General features: G+C 44.3%; 3 protein-coding genes, 1 long non-coding RNA gene and 1 pseudogene across 4 annotated transcripts in view; 1 reads left to right on the forward strand and 4 right to left on the reverse strand.

Annotated features, from left to right (window-relative positions):
• The window catches only part of LOC131193450 (uncharacterized), a 34,476-nt gene extending 24,008 nt beyond the window's left edge, over positions 1-10,468 (reverse strand). Inside the window, exons 1-2 of the long non-coding RNA XR_009153917.1 lie at positions 10,357-10,468; positions 9,627-9,747 (exon numbers count right to left, since the gene is read on the reverse strand). This is a non-coding gene — a long non-coding RNA (uncharacterized LOC131193450). The remainder of the gene's footprint in view (positions 1-9,626; positions 9,748-10,356) is intronic.
• LOC131193426 (zinc finger protein 345-like) overlaps positions 1-25,434 on the reverse strand; it is a 212,123-nt gene that overhangs the window by 184,753 nt on the left and 1,936 nt on the right. The gene's annotated exons all lie outside the window — the stretch shown is intronic.
• LOC131193419 (zinc finger protein 420-like) overlaps positions 1-25,434 on the reverse strand; it is a 106,116-nt gene that overhangs the window by 49,889 nt on the left and 30,793 nt on the right. The gene's annotated exons all lie outside the window — the stretch shown is intronic.
• On the reverse strand, positions 2,627-5,011 carry LOC131193441 (gastrula zinc finger protein XlCGF57.1-like). The gene has a single exon (XM_058173597.1). It carries the CDS (start codon positions 4,978-4,980, stop codon positions 3,277-3,279), a length of 1,704 nt encoding a protein of 567 aa, XP_058029580.1. The 5' UTR covers positions 4,981-5,011; the 3' UTR covers positions 2,627-3,276.
• LOC131193442 (zinc finger protein 420-like) lies at positions 10,841-14,973 on the forward strand (annotated as a pseudogene).

Consider the following 25,434-nt stretch of genomic DNA (forward strand, 5'->3'; position numbering starts at 1 on the left):
TCCGCCGAGGCCGCGGTCCCGTCCGGGCCCCGGAGCCGTCCGCGGGCAGAGGGACCGGTCTCCGGACCTGTCGCGCGGCCTCGGCGGGAGGGATCCTGCCCGGCTCCTCGGCCTCGGTCGGGCACCTCCGGCGAGGCCGCGGTGCGTCGCCGGGCCCCGGAGCCGTCCGCGGGCAGGAAGACCGGTCTCACCGGGCCTGGGCGCGGACGGGATCCCGGCGCCGGAGCCTGGGCCTCGGTCCGGCACCTCCGCCGAGGCCGCGGTGCCGTCGCCCGCCCCGGCCCCGTCCGCGTCGGGCAGGGAGACCGGTCTACCGGGCCTGGGCGCGGACGGGATCCCGGCGCCGGAGCCTCGCCCTCGGTCCGGCACCTCCGCCGAGGCCGCGGTGCCGTCGCCCGGCCCCGGAGCCGTCCGCGTCGGGCAGGGAGACCGGTCTACGGGCGCGGGCGCGGACGGGATCCCGGCGCCGGAGCCTCGGGCCTGGACCGGTCTGCCGGACCGGCGCGGCGGCATCGGCGGGACGGATCCCGACCTCGGTCGGGCAGCTCCGCCGAAGCCTCGGTCCCGTCGCCCGGCCTCGGGGCCATCCGCGGATGCGGCGGGACCGGTCTACCGTGAGGCGGGCGGGACCGGTCTACCTCTATGAAAGTACATATCTTATCTCCTCATTACCATAAAAAGGCATGCCATCCTAGTTGCAAATCATAACATAACAATAGAGTTGGAAGGACCTTGGAGGTCTTCTAGTCCAACCCCCTGCCCAGGCAGGAAACCCTACACCATTTCAGACAAATGGCTATCCAACATTTTCTTAAAAATTTCCAGTGTTGGAGCATTCACAACTTCTGCAGGCAAGTTGTTCCACTTATTGATTGCTCTCACTGTCAGGAAATTTCTCCTTAGTTCTAAGTTGCTTCTCTCCTTGATTAGTTTCCACCTATTGCTTCTTGTTCTACCCTCAGGTGCTTTGCAGCATAGCTTGACTCCCTCTTCTTTGTGGCAGCCCCTGAGATATTGAAACACTGCTATCATCTCTCCCCTAGTCCTTCTTTTCACTAAACTAGGCATACCGAGTTCCTGCAACCGTTCTTTTTTTTTTTTTTTTTTTTGCAAAATTTTTTTATTTTTCCATAATAATTCCCACAATTTGACCAGTGTACAATACAATCACTTATCCAACAATCAGTCCTATACTCAAATTATACTCAGTCAGGGCTGCGCGACTGCCACTCCCCCCTTTAATCCTTTCTTCCCTTCTCATCCTTCTTAAACATCCCCCACCACCTTCTCCTCGCTTTCCTACTGCCCCTCCTCTTTCCCACTTCTCACTACCATCCTTTCTAACCTCTATCTTCCTTCTTCTCCTCCTCCTATCCTTTCTTCTCCTCCTTCTTTCCTCCCTACCCACCTACCTACCTACTTTCTTCCTTCTTTACTCCTCTTTCCTTACCCTTTCCTTCGGGAGTGTTTGCCGAGCAGTCCCGACATTACACCATTCCAACTTGTTTAATTCTACCATTATTCCTGTACAATGGCAACCAATCAATTTATAGTCTTCCCTTCCCACCTCCTTCCCCCGAGACTTCCCAGAACAGAATACAGGGTATTGTAACTAACAAACATAATCTAAAATATAACATAAAACATATTCCATTTCACACCATCACACTATCAATTTCTTCTTAAACTAATACATAATAATTCTAACTTCACTCAAAAACTAATTGATATTTTTAATCTGATACTGGCTTTTGAATATAAATCCATTCCTCCATTAATATATATTTTCTTTTGTACCATTTTCAATAGGCAGAAATTTTGCCATTTCTGCTAAATTTGATACTTTACTAATCCATTCTCCAATTGTAGGTAAGTCTTCTTTCTTCCAATATTGTGCAATCAATAATCTGCAGCAGTTATTAAATTCAGAATCAGTTTTGTCTCTATAACAGTGCAATCTGAGATTATTCCTAATAAAAAGAACTGTGGAACAAACTTGATCTTCTTTTTCAAAATGTTCTACATCCACCATTTTAATAAAAAGGCAACTTTTTTGCAAGTCCACCATATATGATAATAGGTAGCATCCTCACAATCACATCTCCAACATTTTGCTTTCACATTTGGATACATACATGACAGTTTTAGATCAAATGCCATCTATAAAACATTTTATAAAAATTTTCTCTTAAATTTTGTTTATGAATTTTCTCACCCAAATTTTTCCATGTTTCTAATATTATGTTGTTGAAAATTTTGTCCCATTTTACCATACAATCTTTAAAACTCCATTTCCTCAATTTCAACCATACATTATATAACATAGTTGGACCTTGATCTTTTATTTGTTTCAGATTATCATCACTTTCTTATACCAATTTTCTGATCTATTTTCCATCTAGATTGCAATTGTCCATACTGGAACCATGTATAATTTCTTCCTTCATCCTCAATTTCTCCTAGATTTCAACTGTAATTCTTTTCCATAGTCAAAAGCTCTTTGTAAGTGATAACTTCCATTTTTGTAATATATTTATATTCTCTATCATATGTCTGGGGATGGTCCATATTGGTATCTTTCCATCCTATAATATATTTTTTCATTAAACAAGACTTCTCTTTTTTCTTAAATGTCCTGCAACCGTTCTTCATATGATTTAGCCTCCAGTCCCCTAATCATCTTTGTTGCTCTTCTCTGCACTCTTTCTAGAGTCTCAACTTCTTTTTTACATCGTGGCGACCAAAACTGGATGCAATATTCATATTTTGAGCTCAGAAAACTAAAACCTAAGACTTTGTGTGTCTGATTGTATGAGAGAGGAGGAGAGAAGGAGTTATGCGTGCATGTTGGTGTAAGTGCTTGCCTGCACAAGTAGGTCACCAAAGCTGATCAAGAGAGAAAGGGTAGCTGGGAGAAGAAGAGTTTGAAGCAAGACATGCTTGGTTTGCCAAAAAGTCTTGCTTTCTGGAGGATTAGTTTTACATACTGTGTTTCTATTCCGTTTCTATTCTATTTCTGTTCCATCCCATCCCATCCCATCCCACCCCACTCTATTATTATTTCTATTCAATTTCTATTCTATTTGACTCTAGCACAAAGATCTAATGTCCAAAAGTTAGTTCCTAGTTATACAAGCCAACTCTTATTTTTAATGGATCAAAAAGCTTCTGCTGCTTCGGAAGCCCTTCCAATACTGCAAGGGTCTCTACAGATTCTCCTGGAACACTCCTAGGGGCATTAAGCAAATGTTGAGAATCAACACAAACCAGTTCAGGTCATCTTTTCCTGCTGTGCGTTTTCTTATGTTGAGTAAGGTTAGTACCGGTTCTGAATTTCTTTCCACACTCCACACACTGATACGGCTTCTCCCCTGTGTGGATCCTCATGTGGGAGGAAAGATTGCCACTCCGATTATAACATTTTCCACACTCCAGGCATTTATAGGGTTTCTCCCCAGTGTGGATCCTCTTGTGGGTACCAAGGTTACTAGATTGATGGAAACTCATGTCACACTCTGTGCACTTATAGGGTTTCTCGCCTGTGTGAATCCTTTTATGGTTCGTCAGTACTCCAGAATCCCTGAAGCGTTTTCCACACTCCTGGCACTGAAATGGTTTCTCCCCAGTGTGGGTTCTGCTATGTATGATATAGCTTTTTTTTTCATTGAAGCTCTTTCCACATGTGCAGCATTCATATGGTTTCTCCCCAGTGTGGAGCCTTTTGTGACGAGAGAGAGACCCCAAATCAGCAAAGGATTTGTCACATTCGATGCACTTGTAAGGCTTTTCACCCGTGTGACTCCTTTTATGGAGAGTAAAACTACTTGGGTGACTGAAGCACTTTCCACACTGCAGGCATTGAAAGGGCTTCTCCCCCGTGTGGATTCTGTGATGGGAAATAAGCCTTGTTGAAGTACAGAAGCGCTTTCCACACTCCATGCATTGAAATGGTTTTTCCCCTGTGTGGATCCTCTCGTGTTCCTTAAGATAACCTTTTTGACTGAAGCTCTTTCCACAGTGCAGGCATTTATAAGGTTTCTCCCCTGTATGCCTCCAATTATGTAAGGTTAGAGCACCACTTGTGGTGAAGCTTTTTCCACACTCCAAGCATTCATAGGGTTTCTCCCCTGTGTGAATCTTCTTATGGCAAGTAAGGTTAGTGGAGGTCCTGAAGCATTTTCCACACTCTGTGCATTTACACGGCTTCTCTCCAGTGTGGATCCTATTATGTAAATTGAAGTAGCCTTTTCGGGTGAAGCTCTTTCCACACACTGTGCAATGATACGGCTTTTCCCCTGTATGGATCCTCTTATGGGAAGTGAGCTTACTTGTAGAGCGGAAGCTCTTCCCACATTCCAGGCATTTACATGATTTCTTCTCAGTGGGGCTTTTTTTCCGGGAATTCGGTTCCCTGCTCCCAATAAACCTCCTTCTACCCTCCCTGCGTTGCTGAAACCTCTCCTCTCTGTGGAGGCTTTGATGGGAAGTAAGGGAGGCGCTGCTTCCGAAGCTGTTTCCCCTATGAATGCATTGATGCTGCTTCCTCTCTTCGTGGACCTTCTTGTGTGAATTAAGATGATTTTTCTGCCTGAAGGTCCTTCCACAATCCAGACATTTGTGTGGATTCTCTGCTTTGTGAATATTTTTATGCAATGCAGGAGAGCGGCTTGTACTGAAGCTTTCTGCACAATCCGTACATTTGTATATTTCCCCTCCTTCTTGTGTTCTTTCATGTAAAGGAGGAGGAAGGGTCCTTCTGGAGCATTGCCTGCTTTCATCTTGTTTCTCTCCAGCAGAGCTTTTACAACAGTCACATAATCCCGATCCATCTCGGAGTGTTTTCGCACACCTTGAACACACTTCTTTTTCTTGGCAAGCAACCGTGCCCAATAAGACATTGGTATCTGGACAAGGTAAACCAGAGCAATTCTCCAGCTCAACCCTTAATTGGTTTTCCTCCAAACTTTGCTTTCCATACATTTTTTCTGCAACTTCCTTTTTTTCTTTTGGCAAAGGTGTGCTTTCTGGCCAGAATCCTTCATCTCCCATCCGTCAACTGCTTGGAACAGAAAGAATAGAAAAGTTAACACAAAGTTAAGTGCAAAAGGGATCAAGCACTGTATGTTTTGAACAATATCAAACTTCCTCCCAAACCCCATTTGTTCCAAACATGGTGCTATGCTTGGTATTAAAGGAATATACGTTTTGGCCTTTGGGTTTCTCTTCTTCTCAATGGTACAGAATAAAAACCTAAAGATTTTGGATAAGATCACTGAACCTTTTGTGGAGGGCTTCATTTAGTTTCAAGGCAGAAGGACAGTTAAAAGTGGCCTTTAGTGGTTCATTTTGTTCATTCCTTCGTTCCTTCATTAATATATTGGCCTCTCAGCTTGCCAAAGGGAAACCCTGGATGGCTTATAATATTAAAAGGATAAAAACAAATACTCAATCCTAACTAAAAGATATAAGACTAGATGGAGAGCCTAGCGGTTTAATCGGAGAAGGTAGAAATTTTGAGGGGCTTGGACCTGGAGCTGAGCTTCAGCCTCATAGCCATGACGAGGTTTTCCCTTGAAGAAAACTGGTTGTCACTCTGGTGTGTTCATTCATCTTTATCCCACAGGTGCTCGCCCGAAGATGACTCATCCAAGCTTGTTCTGACTGAATGGTGGAGGACGGAAGGATTGATATTCCTTGCAGTCAGCTGGTCATTGGAACTGTTTCGGACCAGATGACTGCAAGAAATATCAATCCTTCCATTCTCCACCATTCAGTCAGACCTGAAGAAGCTTCTTGGATGAGAAATGAAATGTCTTCAGGCAAAGACGAAGAAAGTCCAGGTGCCGTTTGAAAAAGCTCCTCTTGGCCACCAAGACATGGATGACTGAGAATCTTCATAAACATTTATTCACCGCCCTGAGTCCTTAGGGAGATAGGGCGGTATAAAAATACGAATAAATAAATAAATAAATAAATAAATTCATCTTTCGTGGTTCCTGCATTTAAACGTAGCATTACAAAAAGGGAAGCATTGGAGAAAATGGGAGGGGATATGGTTGGAAGATCCCATCTGCAGAGGACCTGGCAGATCAGACAGATCACTTCTCTAGTAGTTGCATCCTGATGATCAACCCGTGGAGTGGACTCTTATTGGGCTCTTAAGTGCCATCATGAATCAGTCAGGGAATTGTGCAGCAGGTGTCCAAAAAGGTCAGAGATGCGGACACAAGCTCCTAGTTTTATGTCAATTAATATATTTTACATCAATATTTGGTAAACAGAAAGTCAGGCTAACAGGAGCATCATGAGGTTAACCAACACTACAGCATCACCATGAGGTAAAATTACCAAGCCCACAGAGGAAAAAAGGCGGGAAACAGGACACTCCCCCTTTACACTCACACTAACCAATCACAGCAGAGACTGCCTCATGCAGGGGACAGCTCTCTCCAACCAATCAGCTGTAACTGAGTGTTCTGATTCCTTCTACAATTCCACTGTTCCAGCTACTAAATTTCAATAGCTTAACAGAATCCCTTACCTAAGGGGCCATGTTCCTCCTGGTTTCCAGCATGACCTCCGTACAGGGCTTTTGCTCAGAATCCAGCAGGGCCCACCTCCACGGAGAAAACACAGCTACATCCTCAAGCGATATCAATTCCTGACACAGGGAGGGGGAAAAAACACAATGTATTCCATGAGCATTCCTAACAATGAACACTTCAATGAATTACTTGCAAGTCCTCTTCTTCATGAACATATTCCACCTGCAGAGTTTCCAAGTAGGAAAATTTGGATCTTCTAGAGAAACTTTCCAAAACATAAGAGCCAAGAGCCTCTGGCTAGAGATACATCTAGGTAATGTTATTGGTTTGGCCAATTCCTTAGAGCAGCAAGCCCATCTTCCTTTGCTTTCCACTGATGGGCTAGAGCTTGGATGTCTTGGCCCAATCCAACATTGAGTTAATTTTACCCCATGCAATGACCAATGGAATCAGGCCAAATCAAGTTGGTACACATTTAATTTTTGTGTGTCCAATCACACTTGTTTTCTATTCTATTCTATTTGAGGTTTCTTGTGAAGTATTAGTAGTACTTTTATAAAGCCTTATTAAGGCCACACCTGGAGTACTGCATCCAGTTTTGGTCACCACGTTACAAAAAGATGTGGAAACTTTGGAAAAAGTGCAGAGAAGAGGAAACTAAGATAATTAAAGAAGCTGAAGAAGCTTCTTGGATGAGAAGCAAAATGTCTTCAAAGACAAAAACAAGAAAGTCTAGTTGCCTCCTGAAAAAGCACCTTTGGGACACTTTAAGGGAGGGGAGAATCCTCCTACCTGAGTTGGAAGCTGAACAGCTCTTAATCCTCTGCTACAAAGAACCGAGGTTCCAGGAGATGAAGACAAGGCCATCAGAGTGTCTAGGAGTGGGGGGAAAAAACAGCAAAGGAATAAATGGCTATCAAACATCCTAACCATATTCTAGAAGCTACAGTGCAGAAGGGCGATTCTACATATCTTTATACTAACAAGGGAATCCGTTTATTTGGGTATTTAGCAGACAGAACAACAATACATGGAAGCTGCTAACATTGGGTGAGAGGAAAACTGAAAGGTGTGGAAGGACCAAGGAATGGATTCAGAGGCAGATTATCTCAGCCATGAATTTACGCATTAAAGTACCACAAAACTTCACTCTGGAGGCTTCAGGTAGATCCCATCCCATATCCAGGGAGCTGTGCTGAGTTGTTAATCAGAAATACTAGGTCTGGCCTGGCACAAACAAAGAGACAAGAGTCCAATTCTCTCTGAGTCACACATATGCTGGTAGTCCTCGAATTACAGCCATTCATTTAGTGACTGTTCGAAGTTACAATGGCACTGAAAAAAATGACAGGATTGTTTTGCACACTTAAGACCATTACAAGCATCCCCATGGCCACATGATCAAAATTCAGACAGTTGGCAACCATTGTCTCATATTTATGACGCTTGCAGTGTCCTGGGCAGGGTTGAAATCTAAATTTTTTTGCTACCTACTCTGTGGGTGTGGCTTGGTGGGTGGGTGTGTCCTGTGACTGAGTGGGCATGGCCAACTCAATGTCACTCACAGCCATGCCCACTCAGTCACAACCCTCCCCACCAAGCCACGCCCACAGAACCCAGTAGGGAAAAAAATTCTTTTCCCTTTCCCTCGCCACCTGTTCTCCCTTCACCTAGGCCCCGGAGCCACCACCTGCCTCAACGGGGTCGGGGAATGTACCATTCCCCAACTCCGGCCTTTCTCCAGAGCTGCCGCCCACTCAACGCCCGCTCGCCCTTCGCCTTTGGTCAGGCCCAGGGACGCCCATTCCCTGAGGCGAGTTGCTTCTCAACCGGGTTGGGGAATGTACCATTCCCCGACACCAGCCTTGTCCCGGAGCCGCCGCCCGCTCTTCCTTCACCACGCAGCATATACTTACTTTCTTCTAGCGGCTGGCTGCCAGGAAAGGCAAGAGTCCATGCACCGACTGTGCAAATGCACACCCGTTTATTTCATTTATTTATCAGCGGCAGGTTGGGTGCGTGCTTCCGCAGCCAGCGCATAGAACAAGGCGGCATATTCAAGGAGAGGAACTCCGGTAACTTTTGGATGCTTGCCTTTCCCGGCAACCAGCCGCTGGAAGAAAGTAAGTGTATGCCGCGTGGCAAAGGAAGAGCGGGTGGTGGCTCCGGGACAAGGCTGGTGTCAGGGAATGGTGCATTCCCCGACCCGGTTGAGGAAGCGGCGAGCAGGGGGCCATGGAGTGGTTTGGGGGCATGGCCAGCCAGCGATCGCTACCGGATCGGCGAACCAGAACCAAACTCTGCTACCTACTCACCCGATCCGGTCTGATCCGGTAGCATTTCACCCCTGGTCCTGGGGCCATGTGATCACCTTTTGCAACTTTCTGTGAGAAACTTGCAAAATGGGTACCAGTACCTACTTACTACTGATGCTGTCCCTGATCCAGTTTCCTGGGTTGCTGTTATCTCAGGGAACTTGGACTAGGTCCAGCATTAATATGAAATTACCTGCAATACTTCAGGAATATTAAAACCTACTTTAACATGTCTCATATACCATAATCAAGGAATGGCTTTAGTGCAGCTATGCTCCGAATCAGGTTTTTTTCCCCTGACACCCAATTCCAGCAACTGTTCTTGATGTGTTTAAGTCTCTACTCCCCTAATCATCTTTGTTGCTCTTTTCTGCACTCTTGATCATCACATTCCTGACCCACATAATGTTCACGCTCCCCATCAGATAATGAGAGAAAGCAAAACTATTTCCACAGGTGGGATGTGCCCTGCCTCTAGCAATGTTTCTCGACCTTAGCAGTTTTCAAATACATGGACATCAGGTTCCAGAATTCCCCAGCCAGCCATCCTATGCTGGCCGGAGATTTCTGGGAGTGGAAGTCCACAGATCTTAAAAGTCACCAAGGCTGAGACAGGCTGGCCTATCGGAAAAGGGTGAGACCTTTTTAAATGGACACAAGGCTTTAAAAACACAGTTAAATTAAACAATGAAAAGGAATTCAGGAATGAGATTCACTCGGGCAAAGTCAATCCTCAGGATTCAAGGGCATCAGCAGGAGCCTTTACCTGATGCTCCCTCCTGAGGTGGCTCGTCCTGAGCAACGCCCCGAAACAACGGCTCCTGGGGGGGATCGCCCCCGGTCCCTCCGGCCGCCTGAGCATCCATTGAACCCCAAACCTTCTGGCTCTGAAACAGCAGCAGAGAAAAGAAAGTGACGGGAGACGATCAGGAAGGGCCGGCAGAACAATCTCCCCGAGGAGAAGGTGGGGGCTGCAGGAGCGATCTTAGCAGCGGCCCAAGAAGCTGCCTTGAAGGGTCTCCTGTCCGAGCATTTCCCCAGGTGGGAAAAAGGGAGGGAGGGAGGGAGCTTCTTACTTGACGCCCGCAGGGAATGGCGGCTCTGTTCCTCGGTCCAAGAGATGCGCGCAGCCCCGCCGGCTAAGCTTCCTTCCTTCCAGGCCTCGCACATGGATCCCCCTCCCCGGAACGACCCCAGCCAGGAAGTGCTTGTAGCTCCTCCCCTCTCCGTCCAGCTCCTCCCATTCTCTGGGGGTCTCCCTGCTGAAGCCTATGGAGAGGGAGGAAGAGGATGCAGAAAAAGTTAGAATCGCCTTGAACAGAATAACAGAGTTTGCAGGACCCTCGGAAACAATAAGGTCCCCCCAACCCTTATTCTGGTCATTCCTCTACTTGCTCCACTTCCCTCCTCTCCCCCCTCCCCTCCCTCTCTCCCCACTTTCTCTGACTGCCTGGGGCAAAGAAGCAACGGGCTCGCTGCCCAGCTGATCGATTTACTTTTCTATTCTTTCTGTTCCAAGCAGGTGACGGATGGGAGATGGAGGATTCTGGCCAAGAAGCAGCAGCACATTTCCCAAAAGCGAAAAAGGAAGTTGAGGAAAAAATGTATGGAAAGCAAAGTTTGGAGGAAAACCAATGAAGGGTTGAGCTGGAGAACTGCACTAGTTTACCTTCTGCAGATACCAATGTCTTATTGGACACGGATGATTGCCAAGAAAAAGAAGTGTGTTCAAGGTGTGGGAAAACACTCCGAGATGAATTTGGATTATGTGACTGTTGTAAAAGCCCTGCTGGAGAGAAACAAGATGAAAGCAGGCAACCCTCCAAAAGGACCCATCCTCCTCCTTTACATGAAAGAAGACAAGAAGGAGGGGAAATATACAAATGTACGGATTGTGCAGAAAGCTTCAGTACAAGCCGCTCTCTTGCATTGCATAAAAATATTCACAAAGCAGAGAATCCACACAAATGTCTGGATTGTGGAAGGACCTTCAGGCAGAAAAATCATGTTAGTTCATATAAGAAGGTCCACGAAGAGAGGAAGCAACATCAATGCATTAATAGGGGAAACAGCTTCGGAAGCAGCGCCTCCCTTACTTCCCATCAAAGCCTCCACAGAGAGGAGAGGTTGCATCAACGTAGGGAGGGTAGAATGAGCTTTACTGGAAGCAAGGAACCGAATTCCCAGAAAAAAAGCCCCACTGAGAAGAAATCATATAAATGCCTGGAATGTGGGAAGAGCTTCTGCTCTCCAAGTAAGCTCATTTACCATAATAGGATCCATACAGGGGAAAAGCCGTATCATTGCACAGTGTGTGGAAAGAGCTTCACCCGAAAAGGCTATTTCAATTTACATAATAGGATCCATACTGGAGAGAAGCCATATCATTGCATTTTGTGTGGAAAGAGCTTCACCCTAAAAAGCCATTTCAATTTACATAATAGGATCCACACTGGAGAGAAGCCGTGTAAATGCACAGAGTGTGGAAAATGCTTCAGGACCTCCAGTAACCTTACTTGCCATAAGAAGATTCACACAGGGGAGAAACCCTATGAATGCTTGGAGTGTGGAAAAAGCTTCGCCAGGAGTAGTGCTCTAACCTTACATAATTGGAGGCATACAGGGGAGAAACCATATAAATGCCTGCACTGTGGAAAGAGCTTCAGTCAAAAAGGTAGTCTAAAGTCACACGAGAGGATCCACACTGGGGAAAAACCTTATAAATGCCTGCACTGTGGAAAGAGCTTCAGTCAAAAAGGTAGTCTAAAGTCACACGAGAGGATCCACACAGGGGAAAGACCATTTCAATGCATGGAGTGTGGAAAGAGCTTCCGTACTTCAACAAGCCTTACTTCCCATCACAGAATCCACACGGGGGAGAAGCCCTTTCAATGCCTGCAGTGTGGAAAGTGCTTCAGTAAGCAAAGTAGTTTTACTCTCCATAAAAGGAGCCACATGGGTGAAAAGCCTTACAAGTGCATCGAATGTGAAAATGCAAATTGTATCTTGCCACAAAAGGCTCCACACTGGGGAGAAACCATATGAATGCCACATTTGTGGAAAGAGCTTCAATGACAAAAAAAGCTATATCGTACATAGACGAACCCACACTGGGGAGAAACCATATGAATGCTGCACATGTGGAAAGAGCTTCAATGAAAAAAAAAGCTATATCGTACATAGCAGAACCCACACTGGGGAGAAACCATATCAGTGCCAGGAGTGTGGAAAACGCTTCAGGGATTCTGGAGCACTGACGATCCATAAAAGGATTCACACAGGGGAGAAACCCTATAAGTGCACAGAGTGTGACATGAGTTTCCGTTTTTCTAGTAACCTTGGTACCCACAAGAGGATCCACACTGGGGAGAAGCCGTATACATGTCATGAGTGTGGAAAAAGCTTTAGACATAATGATACACTCAGAAGCCATAGAACGCTTCACTCAGGGAAGAAACCCTATAAATGCCTAGAGTGTGGAAAATGTTTTAGTATGAGTGGCCACCTTACCTCCCACCATAGGCTCCACACAGGAGAGAAGCCATTTAAATATATCGTGAGTGGAAAGAGTTTTCGAGAAGGGAAGAATCTTACACTCCATAAAAGAATCCACACAGGGGAGAAACCCTATAAATGCCAGGAGTGTGGAAAATGTTATAATCAGAGTGGCAATCTTTCCTCCCACATGAGGATCCACACAGGGGAGAAGCCGTATCAGTGTGTGGAGTGTGGAAAGAAATTCAGAACCGGTAGTAACCTTACTCAACATAAGAAAACGCACAGCAGGAAAAGATGACCTGAATTGGTTTGTGTTGACTCTCAACATTTGCTTAACGCCCCTAGAAGTGTTCCAGGAGAATCTGTAGAGACCCTTGGAGTATTGGAAGGGCTTCCGAAGCAGGAGAAGCTTTTTGATCCATTAAAAATAAGAGTTGGCTTGTATAACTAGGAACTAACTTTTGGACATTAGATCTTTGTGCTAGAGTCAAATAGAATAGAAATTGAATAGAATTTCTTCTCCCAGCTACCCTTTCTTTCTTGATCAGCTTTGGTGACTTACTTGTGCAGGCAAGCACTTACACCAACATGCACTCATAACTCCTTCTCTCCTCCTCTCTCATACAATCAGACACACAAAGTCTTAGGTTTGAGTTTTCTGAGCTCAAAATATGAATATTGCATCCAGTTTTGGTCGCCACGATGTAAAAAAGATGTTGAGACTCTAGAAAGAGTGCAGAGAAGAGCAACAAAGATGATTAGGGGACTGGAGACGAAAACGTATGAAGAACGGTTGCAGGAACTGGGTATGTCTAGTTTAATGAAAAGAAGGACTAGGGGAGAGATGATAGCAGTGTTTCAATATCTCAGGGGTTGCCACAAAGAAGAGGGAGTCAAACTATTCTCCAAAGCACCTGAGGGTAGAACAAGAAGCAATGGGTGGAAACTAATCAAGGAGAGAAGCAACTTAGAACTAAGGAGAAATTTCCTGACAGTGAGAACAATTAATAAGTGGAACAACTTGCCTGCAGAAGTTGTGAATGCTCCAACACTGGAAATTTTTAAGAAAATGTTGGATAGCCATTTGTCTGAAATGGTGTAGGGTTTCCTGCCTGGGCAGGGGGTTGGACTAGAAGACCTCCAAGGTCCCTTCCAACTCTGTTATTATGTTATGATTTGCAACTAGGATGGCATGCCTTTTTATGGTACGGGAGAAGTAAGATACATACGTGCTTTCATAGACATTACATAAGAAATGCACTGCTATTGGCATGGGAGAAGTTCAGAGATAAATACTGTATGAAAATTCCAACATGGTTATCAACAATGGAGGCTTTAATACAGCCAAATACTTTTAATCTTAGAAATATTGTTAGGTATAAGGACTTGTTAACAGATGGGGGGCGGGAATTGAAACAGAAACAAGATTTGGAAGAACAGGGGATTGAGTTAAATTGGTATATGTATATGCAAATACAAGCAAGATATCAGAAAGATGTTAAACTCGATGGTTTTTATTTAGAAAAGACTGAGATGGATAGGATTCTCTCAGGAATGGAGGACAAATTAATTTTAAAAAATATAACTTTGTTGGGGATTGAGTTAGAAGAGGAACGAGTAAAGAAAACTATGATAGCTTGGGCTAAAAAAATTGGATTTTCAATAGACCTAGACAAATGGCAACAACCATGGGAGAGGAATTGTAAATTAACCATTTCCACTACATATAAAGAAAATCAATAGAAAATGTTTTATAGATGGCATATGCCACCTGAGAAACTGGCAAAAATGTTTAAAGATAAATCAACTAAATGTTGGAAATGACATCAGTTACCAGGATCTTATCATCATATGTGGTGGACATGTCCGGAAGCCAAAAACTATTCGGAGAAAATAAAGGGTTGGTTAGAAGAAATGACCCAACAACATATTGATTCAAAACCGGAGTTGTTTTTATTGGGGATCCTACCAGAGAAAATTAGTAAAGAAAATATTTATTTGATTATACATGTAATTACAGCAGTAAAAATTATTTTTGCACAAAATTGGAAAGCAGAGAAAATACTCCTTGAAGGAGAAATGATTAGAAAAATTTTAGACTGTGCAGAAATGAACAGATTAACTTTGAGGATTAAAGAAAGAGAGGATTCAGAATATTTTAAGACATGGGATAAATGTTATCATTGGTTAGAAGAAAGGTATAGATGAGCAATGGATAATTAAGTAAGAAAATGATAATAATGCATCTGTGGAGAAATGGTGATAGTTTAAATTGAAGTGAAGAAAGAAGAAACAACAAAAGATGGAGCCAGGAAGAAAACACCGAGACATCACACAGAACGTGATGTTTTAAATGTACATCTGTCTATAAAATAAAAAACTTTTTAAAAAAACCATTGAAAAGGTCTGAGTTGAGAAATATCTAATACATTTAACAATGTGTTAAATGAAGTTCAGAAGAAAAACTACCCTACACAGTACAAAAGAATTTCTCCTAGTTACGTAGCTTCAAGCGTAATTGAAGGTTACCTCAGAAAGAGGGTTCCTGGCGTATTCCCCATTTCCTCCTCAAGAGTTGCTCTTGCCGTCTGGTTGAAAGAAGGAAAGAGATCCTTCTGGACTCAAACTGACTTTGGGTTTTGACTTTCCTGCTCCAGTCGTTAGATGCCGTGCCTCAAACTGAACACATGGAGGTGGAGGTTGTACAGTGAGCAAAAGCTTTATTCTGCAGAAAAAGTGATGCACAAAGATCTCCCTCAAAACCTGCTTATCCCACCGTTTTACAAAGCATTTCCCACCGTTTACACATCAGAGTCAAAAGGTATTTCCTCATCTCCCTTTACTTTACTTTATTTTATTGTCATTGCACATTGTACAATGAAATTAAATGCCGTCTTCAGGGTACATTATAACGATAAAAATAAAAACACAAACATACATCCTTTACATTCTATATAACTGAAACTGAAAACCCGATATTGCAGTATACCAGTGATGGCAAACCTTTTTGCCATTAGCCAGTGAGTCAGGAGCATGCCCACTTCTATGTGCCCCACCCACTGCATGGATGCCTGGCCCCCACTTGTGGGCCCAGTAGGCTGCTTTTTGCTCACCAGGCTTCAGAGCCTTTCTAGGAGCCTGGGAGGCAAAAGGCCCAACACACACAGGAGGCCCTCCAGGCTAGAATGCCCATTTGCCAACTTCCTGTGGCCAGAAGTTGGCAAGGGCTGTCTCCGCCTGGAGGGACTCCAGGTGGGAAGGCCATTTGCACCCCCAGGCTCCTAGAAAGGCTCTGGAGCATGAGGAGAAAAAAAATGGGCCTTCCTCACCCACACCAGGCCCTCCGGAGGTAGGAAACAGCCTGTTTCCCTATTGCAGGTAGGCCCAGAAGGACAGAAAATCAGCTGGGAGCTGAGCTCGCTCGTGCCCACCAATATGGCTTTGCATGCCAACTGTGGCACACGTGCCATAGGTTTGCCATCACAGCACTATACCGTAGAATTCAATATGGTTATTGCCCTGGGATAGAAGCTGTTTTTCAGCCTATTTCTCCTTTTTTTTTATTATCCTGTACCGTCTGCCAGATGGTAATAGTTCAAACAAAGGGTGCCCAGGATGAGATGGATCTTTAAGAATGTTTTGAACTTCCTTAAGGCAGCAGGAGCTATAAAGCTCTTCCAAAGAGGGGAGAGGCCAACCTTTACAGTAATTCCTGCCTGTTTTATACTAACATTTTAACCATAGTGTACATAATATAAAGCTCAGCAAAGCTATCCTAACATGTACACAGAGAAACCGCAACACTTTCATAATTGTCACTTCAGCAGTACTATAGCATAGCTTTCCATCATACTTCTTATTTTTCTAAAAGCATACTGCTTCTTTTTAGAGATGTACAAGTGCAATTCTTTCCTGTTTGTGCCTTTTGTCTTGTCCCATAGTACATTTGGGGTTATGATTTAGCAACCAGAAGCATTTACGCTTTGATTCTAAGTTTAACCTGTTAATTGACTCTCAAAGGATCCTTTGATTTAGACTAGGGATGGTGAACCGTGGACCTTTTATGATTTCTAGGCTTCAACTTCCAGAATTCCTGAACCGGCATATCTGAGATGTGTAAGCTAAGCCTTTAGCTCAGGGGTGTCCAAACTTTTTTGAGTGAGGGCCAAATACAGAAAAATAAGCAAAGGCCCGGGCCACAGAATGGCGTGGCTTATTTTGGGGTGTGGCTTGTGGTCATGTGACTGGTGGGCGTGGCTAACTGCTCATGTGACTGAGTGGATGTTATGGGCATAGAAACTATTAGAGGGCTAAAAGTAATGACAGTCCTCACACTTATGACCATCCTCACATTTATGCCCATTGCAGCATTTTAAACAACCATATCATTCATTTCACAACTGCTTCTCTTCACCACGGTTACAAGATAGGGTGCAAAATGTAAAGATAGTTGTACGTGTGAGGACCAGTCAAAAGTGTGAGAACCTGTCAGAAATCACTTTTTCAGCCGCCTGGGTAGTCCCTATGCACAGTTTAGGCTTAAGTATACTATATGTGTGTGAGTTATATATGTGCATGTATCTCTATGTTTGTGTACGTGTGTGTTTGTGTTATGTTGATTTTAATGTAATATTTTTAAATATAATTATTCAGAAAGGCATGCTTGGACAACAAACAGTATATGTTTAGAATTCATGTGTGGCCCGGCCACACAAGAGGTGACATATTGACACATGATTACTGTGTGTATTTCTAACTCGCCTATAATGTGAAGAACATTGCTCTCAGTGGGAGCAGTGATGCTGTCCTTGATTGAAGGATGGCTGGGATGTCAGGAGAAAGTTTGGTGGTTGAGACACGAAGGACTTCACAGAGATGGCTATCAGTCATTCTGGATCTCAGTCTGCTTTTGTTCTGATTTAACAGAGAAAATGTTTGTTCACATATGTATGTTGAGCGAACAGGCTCATCATTCTTTTGCATGGCGTCATCAGAGGAAACTTGGCATGATCCAAATTCTGATAGAAGTCAGAGGAGAGAAGCTGATGTTGACTCTTCAGAGAATCATCACATTGCATTTCAATCAGTTCTAACTGCAGACTCTCCTCCACTTCTTCTGCATCCACCAGGAAGGGGTCGAGAACAGCTTGATTTGTTTTTCAATGACAGAAAATCTTGAAAACGCTGGTTGAATTCTGTCACGAGAGATGTAATTACAGAAACATATTTCTCCTTTTAGCAGAAAGGTCTGCCTTTGGAAAAGCAGACTTGATTTCAGCAGGGGAAGTGTACAGCATTAAAGCTTCAGTTGTGTCTCAAACAGGCGGAGCTTTACACAGAAGGCTTTCATGCGATAGGTGTGATACCAGCTGTTCTTTGCCTTGTAGGTTCTTGTTCAGTGTATTCAGATGATGAGTAAGATCAACTAAAATGCCAGGTCTGCCAGCCACAGAGGGTCACTCAGTTCATGAAGAGGTCGGTCCTTCTTTCAAAAATTGTCGATTTCTGATCTCAAATAAAATGCAGAGAGATGGCTGAGCCAGCGCACATCAGAGTGGTAGAGTACATCCCGTATTCAGCATCCACGCCAGATAAGAAAGCTTGAAATTCCTGTGGTACAGTCCTCTAGCTCGAATTATGTTGACAGTTTTACAACAGTGTTCATCACATTGCCCAGCTGCACAGTCTTGGCACACAGTGCTTCTTGGTGGATTATACAGTGCATCCTAACAGCCTCACCTCCGCCTTTACCTTGACGCACACCATGGATGCCATTCCTGCGTCAGTCATGGCCGGAGCTCCATCCGTTGTTACCCACAGAGCTTGTCCCATTTAAGCCCCATCTTTTCAACTGCCTCTGACACAGCCAAAATATTTCCACCTGTCCAGCCTTTTAGGCTCATCATATCAGCTCCTCCGCACAGCAAAATTATCATCGACTAAAAATGCTGTGCGGTGTCTGTTCTGTGCTCATCGCATGCTATCGAGTAAAAATCAAAAGCATGCTTTCTCTCAGCTGAAGTTTCAGGTTAGCTGACAAGTCCTCGATTCTCCGCACCACTGTATTTCTGGATAAGGTCATTGTTGAAATCCTGCACTTTTTCCGGCACATTACTTCTGTGACTTTGATGAGGCGCTTTTATGAAATCACCGTGAGAACGGTTTATGCTGGGCAATAAGTTTTATACTTCATAGCTTGCTGTATGCTTTCCTGTATTTTGTTAGCAAAATAAAAACTGTTGTTGAGCTTGCAGGCTAGCTGCCATTTGCTTGAATTTCTGTGCTCGCTTTGGCACCTATGTACGCGTAGCTCTGATGCTTGGTCTCATAGTGCACGGACATTATACTCTTTCATCACGGCAACATCTTCATTGCAAATCAAACAGACACACTTTCCGTTGATTTCTTTAAAGAAATATTCATTTTCCCACCGTGTTTGAAATCTTCTACACTCACTTGCTATCTTATGCTTTCTGGTGCTGCCATTTCTGATGACTCGTGGTAAATATTTAGGACTATATTAGAGGCCTGAAAACCTGGGACATTACAATACAGATGGATACAGTCAGTCTACTAAAAGCAACAATATGTGGATATCATCTTCATTTAAGGGGAAAATGTTTCATATTCATTCATTTCCAAATTGTCTCTGAGACTTGTGGATTAACTCCAGAGTCCTCAGCCAGCAAAGCTGGCTGAGGAACCTCTGGGAACTGAAGTCCACAAGTCTTAAAGAGACCAAGTTTGACACCCCTGATCTTGGCTTTTGTTTTGTATTTGGTATGAACTTGAAACTCCTTCGTTATTCCCTGCCCAAGGCCCTGCCCGAGGAAGGCGAGGATAGAACTGCTGGGCACGCCAGCAGCCTCTTCGCTGCCGCCTCCCTCCTCCCTTCGCTATTCCCTGCCCGAGGAAGGCGAGGATAGAACTGCTGCCGGGCACGGCCAGCAGCCTCTTCGCTGCCACGCCGCCTCCCCTCCCTTCATTATTCCCTGCCCGAGGAAGGCGAGGATAGAACTGCTGGGCCGGGCACGGCCAGCAGCCTCTTCGCGCTTGCCGCCTCCCCCTCCCTTTGTTATTCCCTGCCCGAGGAAGGCGAGGATAGAACTGCTGGGCCGGCACGCCAGCAGCCTCTTTCGGCTTGCCGCCTCCTCACCTGTTTCTGGCTGTCACTGCCGCCACCGTGTCCGACATGGGAGGCGCGGGAGCCTCGCCAGGCGGCCCGAGGAGGGTAGAACTGCTGCACATTGCCAGCAGCCTCTTTCCGCTCCTCTGCCCCCTCCTTCATTATGGGGAGAGGATATTAAATTATACTTCCAGAATTTAAAACTGACCAGCTGGACACCCTGCTTTAGCTACTGTACAAGTTAGGACATTAACAGAAAAGAAACACAATCAATATCGTATCTCAGACTAGAAATCAGTTAAAGCCAACCAATTTTAGATGGTGCAGACACAACGCCAACCATCCAGTGTTTATTTTTGACAAAAAAAACTTGAGCCTTGTATTGGTTCAATATTTCATTCTTTTACGTCTCTTTCTCCCAGTGAAGTGCTCACTGAAGATCCTGCTTCTTGTTGTTCTGGTGTGACTTAAATATATAATGCAACTCTTATTTTTAATGGGTCGAAAAGCTGCTTTTGCTTTGGAAGCCCCTCCCATATGCCATGTATTTCTACAGATTCTCCTGGGACACTTCTGTGGGGATGAAGCAAATTTTGAGAATCAACATGAGCCAATTAGTGTCATCTTTTCCTGCTATGCATCTTCTTATGGAGATTAAAGTAACTCCCATCTCGGAAACTCTTTCCACACACAATGCATTTAAATGGCTTCTCTCCTGTGTGGAGCCTATGGTGGGAGGTAAGCTGGCCACTCACACGAAAACATTTTCCACACTCCAGGCATTTATAGGGTGTCTCCCCTGAGTGAATCCTCCTATGGATCCTGAGTGAATGATTTTGACTAAAGCTTTTTCCGCACTCATGACATGTATATGGTTCCTCCCCAGTATGGATCCTCTTGTGGATACGAAGGTAACTACTTGTACTGAAACTCATACCACACTCGGTGCACTTATAGGGTTTCTCCCCTGTGTGAATCCTTTTATGGTTCGTCAATTGTCCAGAACCACTGAAGCATTTTCCACACTCCTGGCACTGATAAGGTTTCTCCCCAGTGTGGGTTCTGATATGTACAATATAGACATTTTTTTTATTGAAGCTCTTTCCACAAGTGTGGCATTCATATGGCTTCTCCCCAGTGTGGAGCCTTTTGTGACGAGAGAGAACCCGCAAATGAGCGAAGCATTTGCCACATTCGGTGCACTTGTAAGGCTTTTTACCCGTGTGGGTCCTTTTATGGCGAGTAAGATTACTTTGATTACGGAAGCACTTTCCACACTGCAGGCACTGAAAGGGCTTCTCCCCTGTGTGGATTCTGTGATGGGAAGTAAGGCTTGTTGAGACACGGAAGCTCTTTCCACACTCCGTACATTGAAATGGTTTTTCCCCTGTGTGGATCCTCTCGTGTGACTTTAGACTACCTTTTTCACTGAAGCTCTTTCCACAGTGCAGGCATTGAAAGGGCTTCTCCCCTGTGTGGATTCTGTGATGGGAAGTAAGGCTTGTTGAGACACGGAAGCTCTTTCCACACTCCAGGCATTGAAATGGTTTTTCCCCTGTGTGATCTCGTGTTTAGACACCTTTCACTGAAGCTCTTTCCACAGTGCAGGCATGAAAGGGCTTCTCCTGTGTGGATTCTGTATGTCACTGCAGAAGCTTTCCACACTCCAGGCATTTGTAGGTTTCTCCTGGTTCTTCTGAAAGGCCACTAGAACTGAAAGCGCTTTCCACACTGCAGGCATGAAAGGGCTTCTCCTGTGTGGATTCTTGATGAAGTAAGGCTTTTTGAGTCGGAAGCTCTTCCACATTCCTGCATTGAAATGGTTTTTCCGTGTGGATCTCTGATTTTTAGACTTTGGCTGAAGCTCTTTCCACAGTGCAGGCACTGAAAGGGCTTCTCCCCTGTATGCATCCTATTATGGTAAATGAGGCCACTTGCATAGCGGAAGCTCTTCTCACATTCCAGGCATTTAAATGAATTATTCCCAGTGGGGCTTTTTTTCCGGGAATTCGGTTCCTTGCTCCAACTAAACCTCCTTCTACCTTCCCTGCGTTGATGCAACCTCTCCTCTCTGTGGAGGCTTTGAGGGGAAGTAAGGGAGGCGCTGCTTCCGAAGCTGTTTCCCCTATTAATGCATTGAAGCTGCTTCCTCTCTTCGTGGACCTTCTTATGTGAATTAAGGTGACTTTTCTGCCTGAAGGTCCTTCCACAATTGAGACATTTGTGTGGATCCTCTGCTTTGTGAATCTTTTTATGCAGTGCAAGGGAGCGGCTTGTATTAAAGCGTTCTGCACACTCCGTACATTTGTACATTTCCCCTCCTTCTTGTGTTCTTTCATGTAAAGGAGGAGGAAGGGTCCTTCTGGAGCATTGCCTGCTTTCATCTTGTTTCTCTCCAGCAGAGCTTTTACATAATCCCGATCCATCTCGAAGGGTTTTCCCATACCTGGAACACACTTCTTTTTCTTGGCAATCATCTGTGCCCAATAAGACATTGGTATCTGCAGAAGGTAAACCAGAGCAATTCTCCAGCTCAACCGTTAATTGGTTTTCCTCTAAACTTTGCTTTCCATACATTTTTTCTGCAACTTCCTTTTTCTCTTTTGGGAAATGTGCTGCTGCCTCTTGGCCAGAATCCTCCATCTCCCATCCGTCGCCTGCTTAGAACAGAAAGAATAGAAAAGTTAACACAAACGTAAGTGCAAAAGGGATCAAACACTGTTACTGTCTTTGAACATGGTGCTATGCTTGGTATTAAAGTGATATATCTTTATCTCACAGGTGCTTACCTTGAAGATGTTGATTTTCAAGAAGTTTTCAGTGACTGAATGGTGGAGGATGGAAGGATTGATATTCCTTGCAGTCAACTGGTCATTAGCACTGTTTCGGACCAGATGACTGCAAGAAATATCAATCCTTCCATTCTCCACCATTCAGTCAGACCTGAAGAAGCTTCTTGGATGAGAAATGAAATGTCTTCAGGCAAAGATGAAGAAAGTCCAGGTGCCGTTTGAAAAAGCTCCTCTGGGCCACCAAGACGTGGATGACTGACAATCTTCATAAACATTCATTCATCTTTCGTGGTTCCTGCATTTACAGGTAGCACTACAAAAAGGGAAGCATTGGAGAAAATGGGAGGGGTTAAGGTTGGAAGATCCCATCTGCAGAGGACCTGGCAGATCAGACAGATCACTTCTCTAGTAGTTGCATCCTGATGATCAACCGGTGGAGTGGACTCTTATTGGGCTCTTAATTGTCATCATGAATCTGTCAGGGAATTGCGCAGCAGGTGTCCAAAAAGGTCAGAGATGCGGACACAAGCTCCTAGTTTTATGTCAATTAATATATTTTACATCAATATTTACAGTAAACGAGAAAGTCAGGCTAACAGGAGCATCATGAGGTTAATCAACACTACAGCATCACCATGAGGTAAAATTACCAAGCCCACAGAGGAAAAAAGGCGGGAAACAGGACACTCCCCCTTTACACTCACACTAACCAATCACAGCAGAGACTGCCTCATGCAGGGGACAGCTCTCACCAACCAATCAGCTGTAACTGAGTGTTCTGATTCCTTCTACAATTCCTCTGTTCCAGCTACTAAATTTCAATAGCTTAACAGAATCCCTTACCTAAGGAAGCCATGTTCCTCCTGGTTTCCAGCATGACCTCCCAGTACAGGGCTTTTTGCTCAGAATCCAGCAGGGCCCACTCCTCCACGGAGAAAAACACAGCTACATCCTCAAGCGATATCAATTCCTGACACAGGGAGGGGGAAAAAACACAATGTATTCCATGAGCATTCCTAACAATGAACACTTCAATGAATTACTTGCAAGTCCTCTTCTTCATGAACATATTCCACCTGCAGAGTTTCCAAGTAGGGAAAATTTGGATCTTCTCTAGAGAAACTTTCCAAAAACATAAAGAGCCAAGAGCCTCTGGCTAGAGATACATCTAGGTAATGCATTATTGGTTTGGCCAATTCCGCAGGAGCAGCAACCCCATCTTCCTTTGCTTTCCACTGATGGGCTAGAGCTTGGATGTCTTGGCCCAATCCAACATTGAGTTAATTTTACCCCATGCAAGGAGCCACTGAATCATGACAAATCAAGGAAGGTGGGTTCAACATTTAATTTCCGTGTAAAAGGAAACCTTGGGTTTTACTTTTTACATTGGGTTTTACATTTTTACATTACAAGTGTGTCCAATCACACTTGGCCAATAAAAAATTCTATTCTATTCTATTCTATTCTATTCTATTCTGTTCTGTTCTATTGAGGTTATGTGTGAAGTATTAGTAGTGCTTTTATAAAGCCTTATTAAGGCCACACATGGAGTACTGCATCCAGTTTTGGTCACCATGTTACATAAAGATGTGGAGACTTTGGAAAAAGTGCAGAGAAGAGAAATTAGGATAATTAAAGAAGCTGAAGAAGCTTCTTGAATGAGAAGCAAAATGTCTTCAAAGAAAAAACAAGAAATTCCTCCTGAAAAGTTGCCTCCTGAAAAAGCACCTTTGGGACACTTTAAGGGAGGGGAGAATCTTCCTACCTGAGTTGGAAGTTGAACAGCTCTTAATCCTCTGCTACAAAGAACCGAGGTTCCAGGAGATGAAGGCAAGGCCATCAGAGTGTCTAGGAATGGAGGGAAAAAACAGCAAAGGAATAATTGGCTATCAAACATCCTAACCATATTCTAGAAGCTACAGTGCAGAAGGGCGATTCTACATATCTTTATGCGAACTAGGGAATCCGTTTATTTGGATACTTTGCAGACAGAACAACAATACATGGAAGCTGCTAACATTGGGTGAGAGGAAAACTGAAAGGTGTGGAAGGACCAAGGAATGGATTCAGAGGCAGATTATCTCAGCCATGAATTTACGACAAAGGACAGAACTTCACTCTGGAGGCCTCAAGTAGATCCCATCCCATATCCAGGGAGCTGTGCTGAGTTGTTCATCAGAAATACTAGGTCTGGCCTGGCACAAACAAAGAGAGTCCAATTCTCTCTGAGTCACACATATGCTGGTAGTCCTCGAATTACAGCCATTCATTTAGTGACTGTTCGAAGTTACAACGGCACTGAAAAAAATGACAGGATTGTTTTGAACACTTAAGACCATTGGCAGCATCCCCATGGTCACAGGATCAACATTCAGACAGTTGCCAAGAACTGTCTCATATTTATGACGCTTGCAGTGTCCTGGGGCCATGTGATCACCTTTTGCAACCGTCTGTGAGAAACTTGCAAAACGGGGACCAGTACCTACTTACTACTGATGCTGTCCCTGATCCAGTTTCCTGGGTTGCTGTTATCTCAGGGAACTTGGACTAGGTCCAGCATTAATATGAAATTACCTGCAATACTTCAGGAATATTAAAACCTACTTTAACACGTCTCATATATCGTAATCAAGGAATGGCTGGGTTTATGAAGGTTTTGGGGGGTCGTGGACCCGGCACACAAATCAGCTTTGATGAACTTATGAAAAGTCAGTGGTGGACTTGTGTGTGATGGACTTGTGTCCCTGAGAATGTGGAAATTGTGCTGTGTACTTAGATAAATGGCAGGAATTATGGGAGAGGAATAGAAAATTAACTTTAGTGACTACCTACAAAGAAAACCATTTTTAAGATGTTTTACAGGTGGCAGCTCCCACACACAAGATTAGCTAAAAGGAACAAAAACCATCGTTCCCATCACTAATCTCTTTCCACTTATGACTGTATGACTGTAACTTTGTTGCTGGCAATCCTTATGATTTATATTGATACATTGACCATCATTTGTGTTTTAAATGTTGTACCTTGATGAACGTATCTTTTCTTTTATGTACACTGAGAGCATATGCACCAAGACAAATTCCTTGTGTGTCCAATCACACTTGGCCAATAAAAAATTCTGTTCTATTCTACTCTATTAAACTGGCGTGAGAAGAAAC

This window comes from Ahaetulla prasina, chromosome 2, assembly GCF_028640845.1.
Source record: "Ahaetulla prasina isolate Xishuangbanna chromosome 2, ASM2864084v1, whole genome shotgun sequence".
Classification (NCBI taxonomy): domain Eukaryota; kingdom Metazoa; phylum Chordata; class Lepidosauria; order Squamata; family Colubridae; genus Ahaetulla; species Ahaetulla prasina.

Excerpts from the sequence above, each read along its gene's own strand:
- LOC131193441 (XM_058173597.1), bottom strand. The coding sequence starts at position 4,980 with ATGTATGGAAAGCAAAGTTTGGAGGAAAACCAATTAAGGGTTGAGCTG.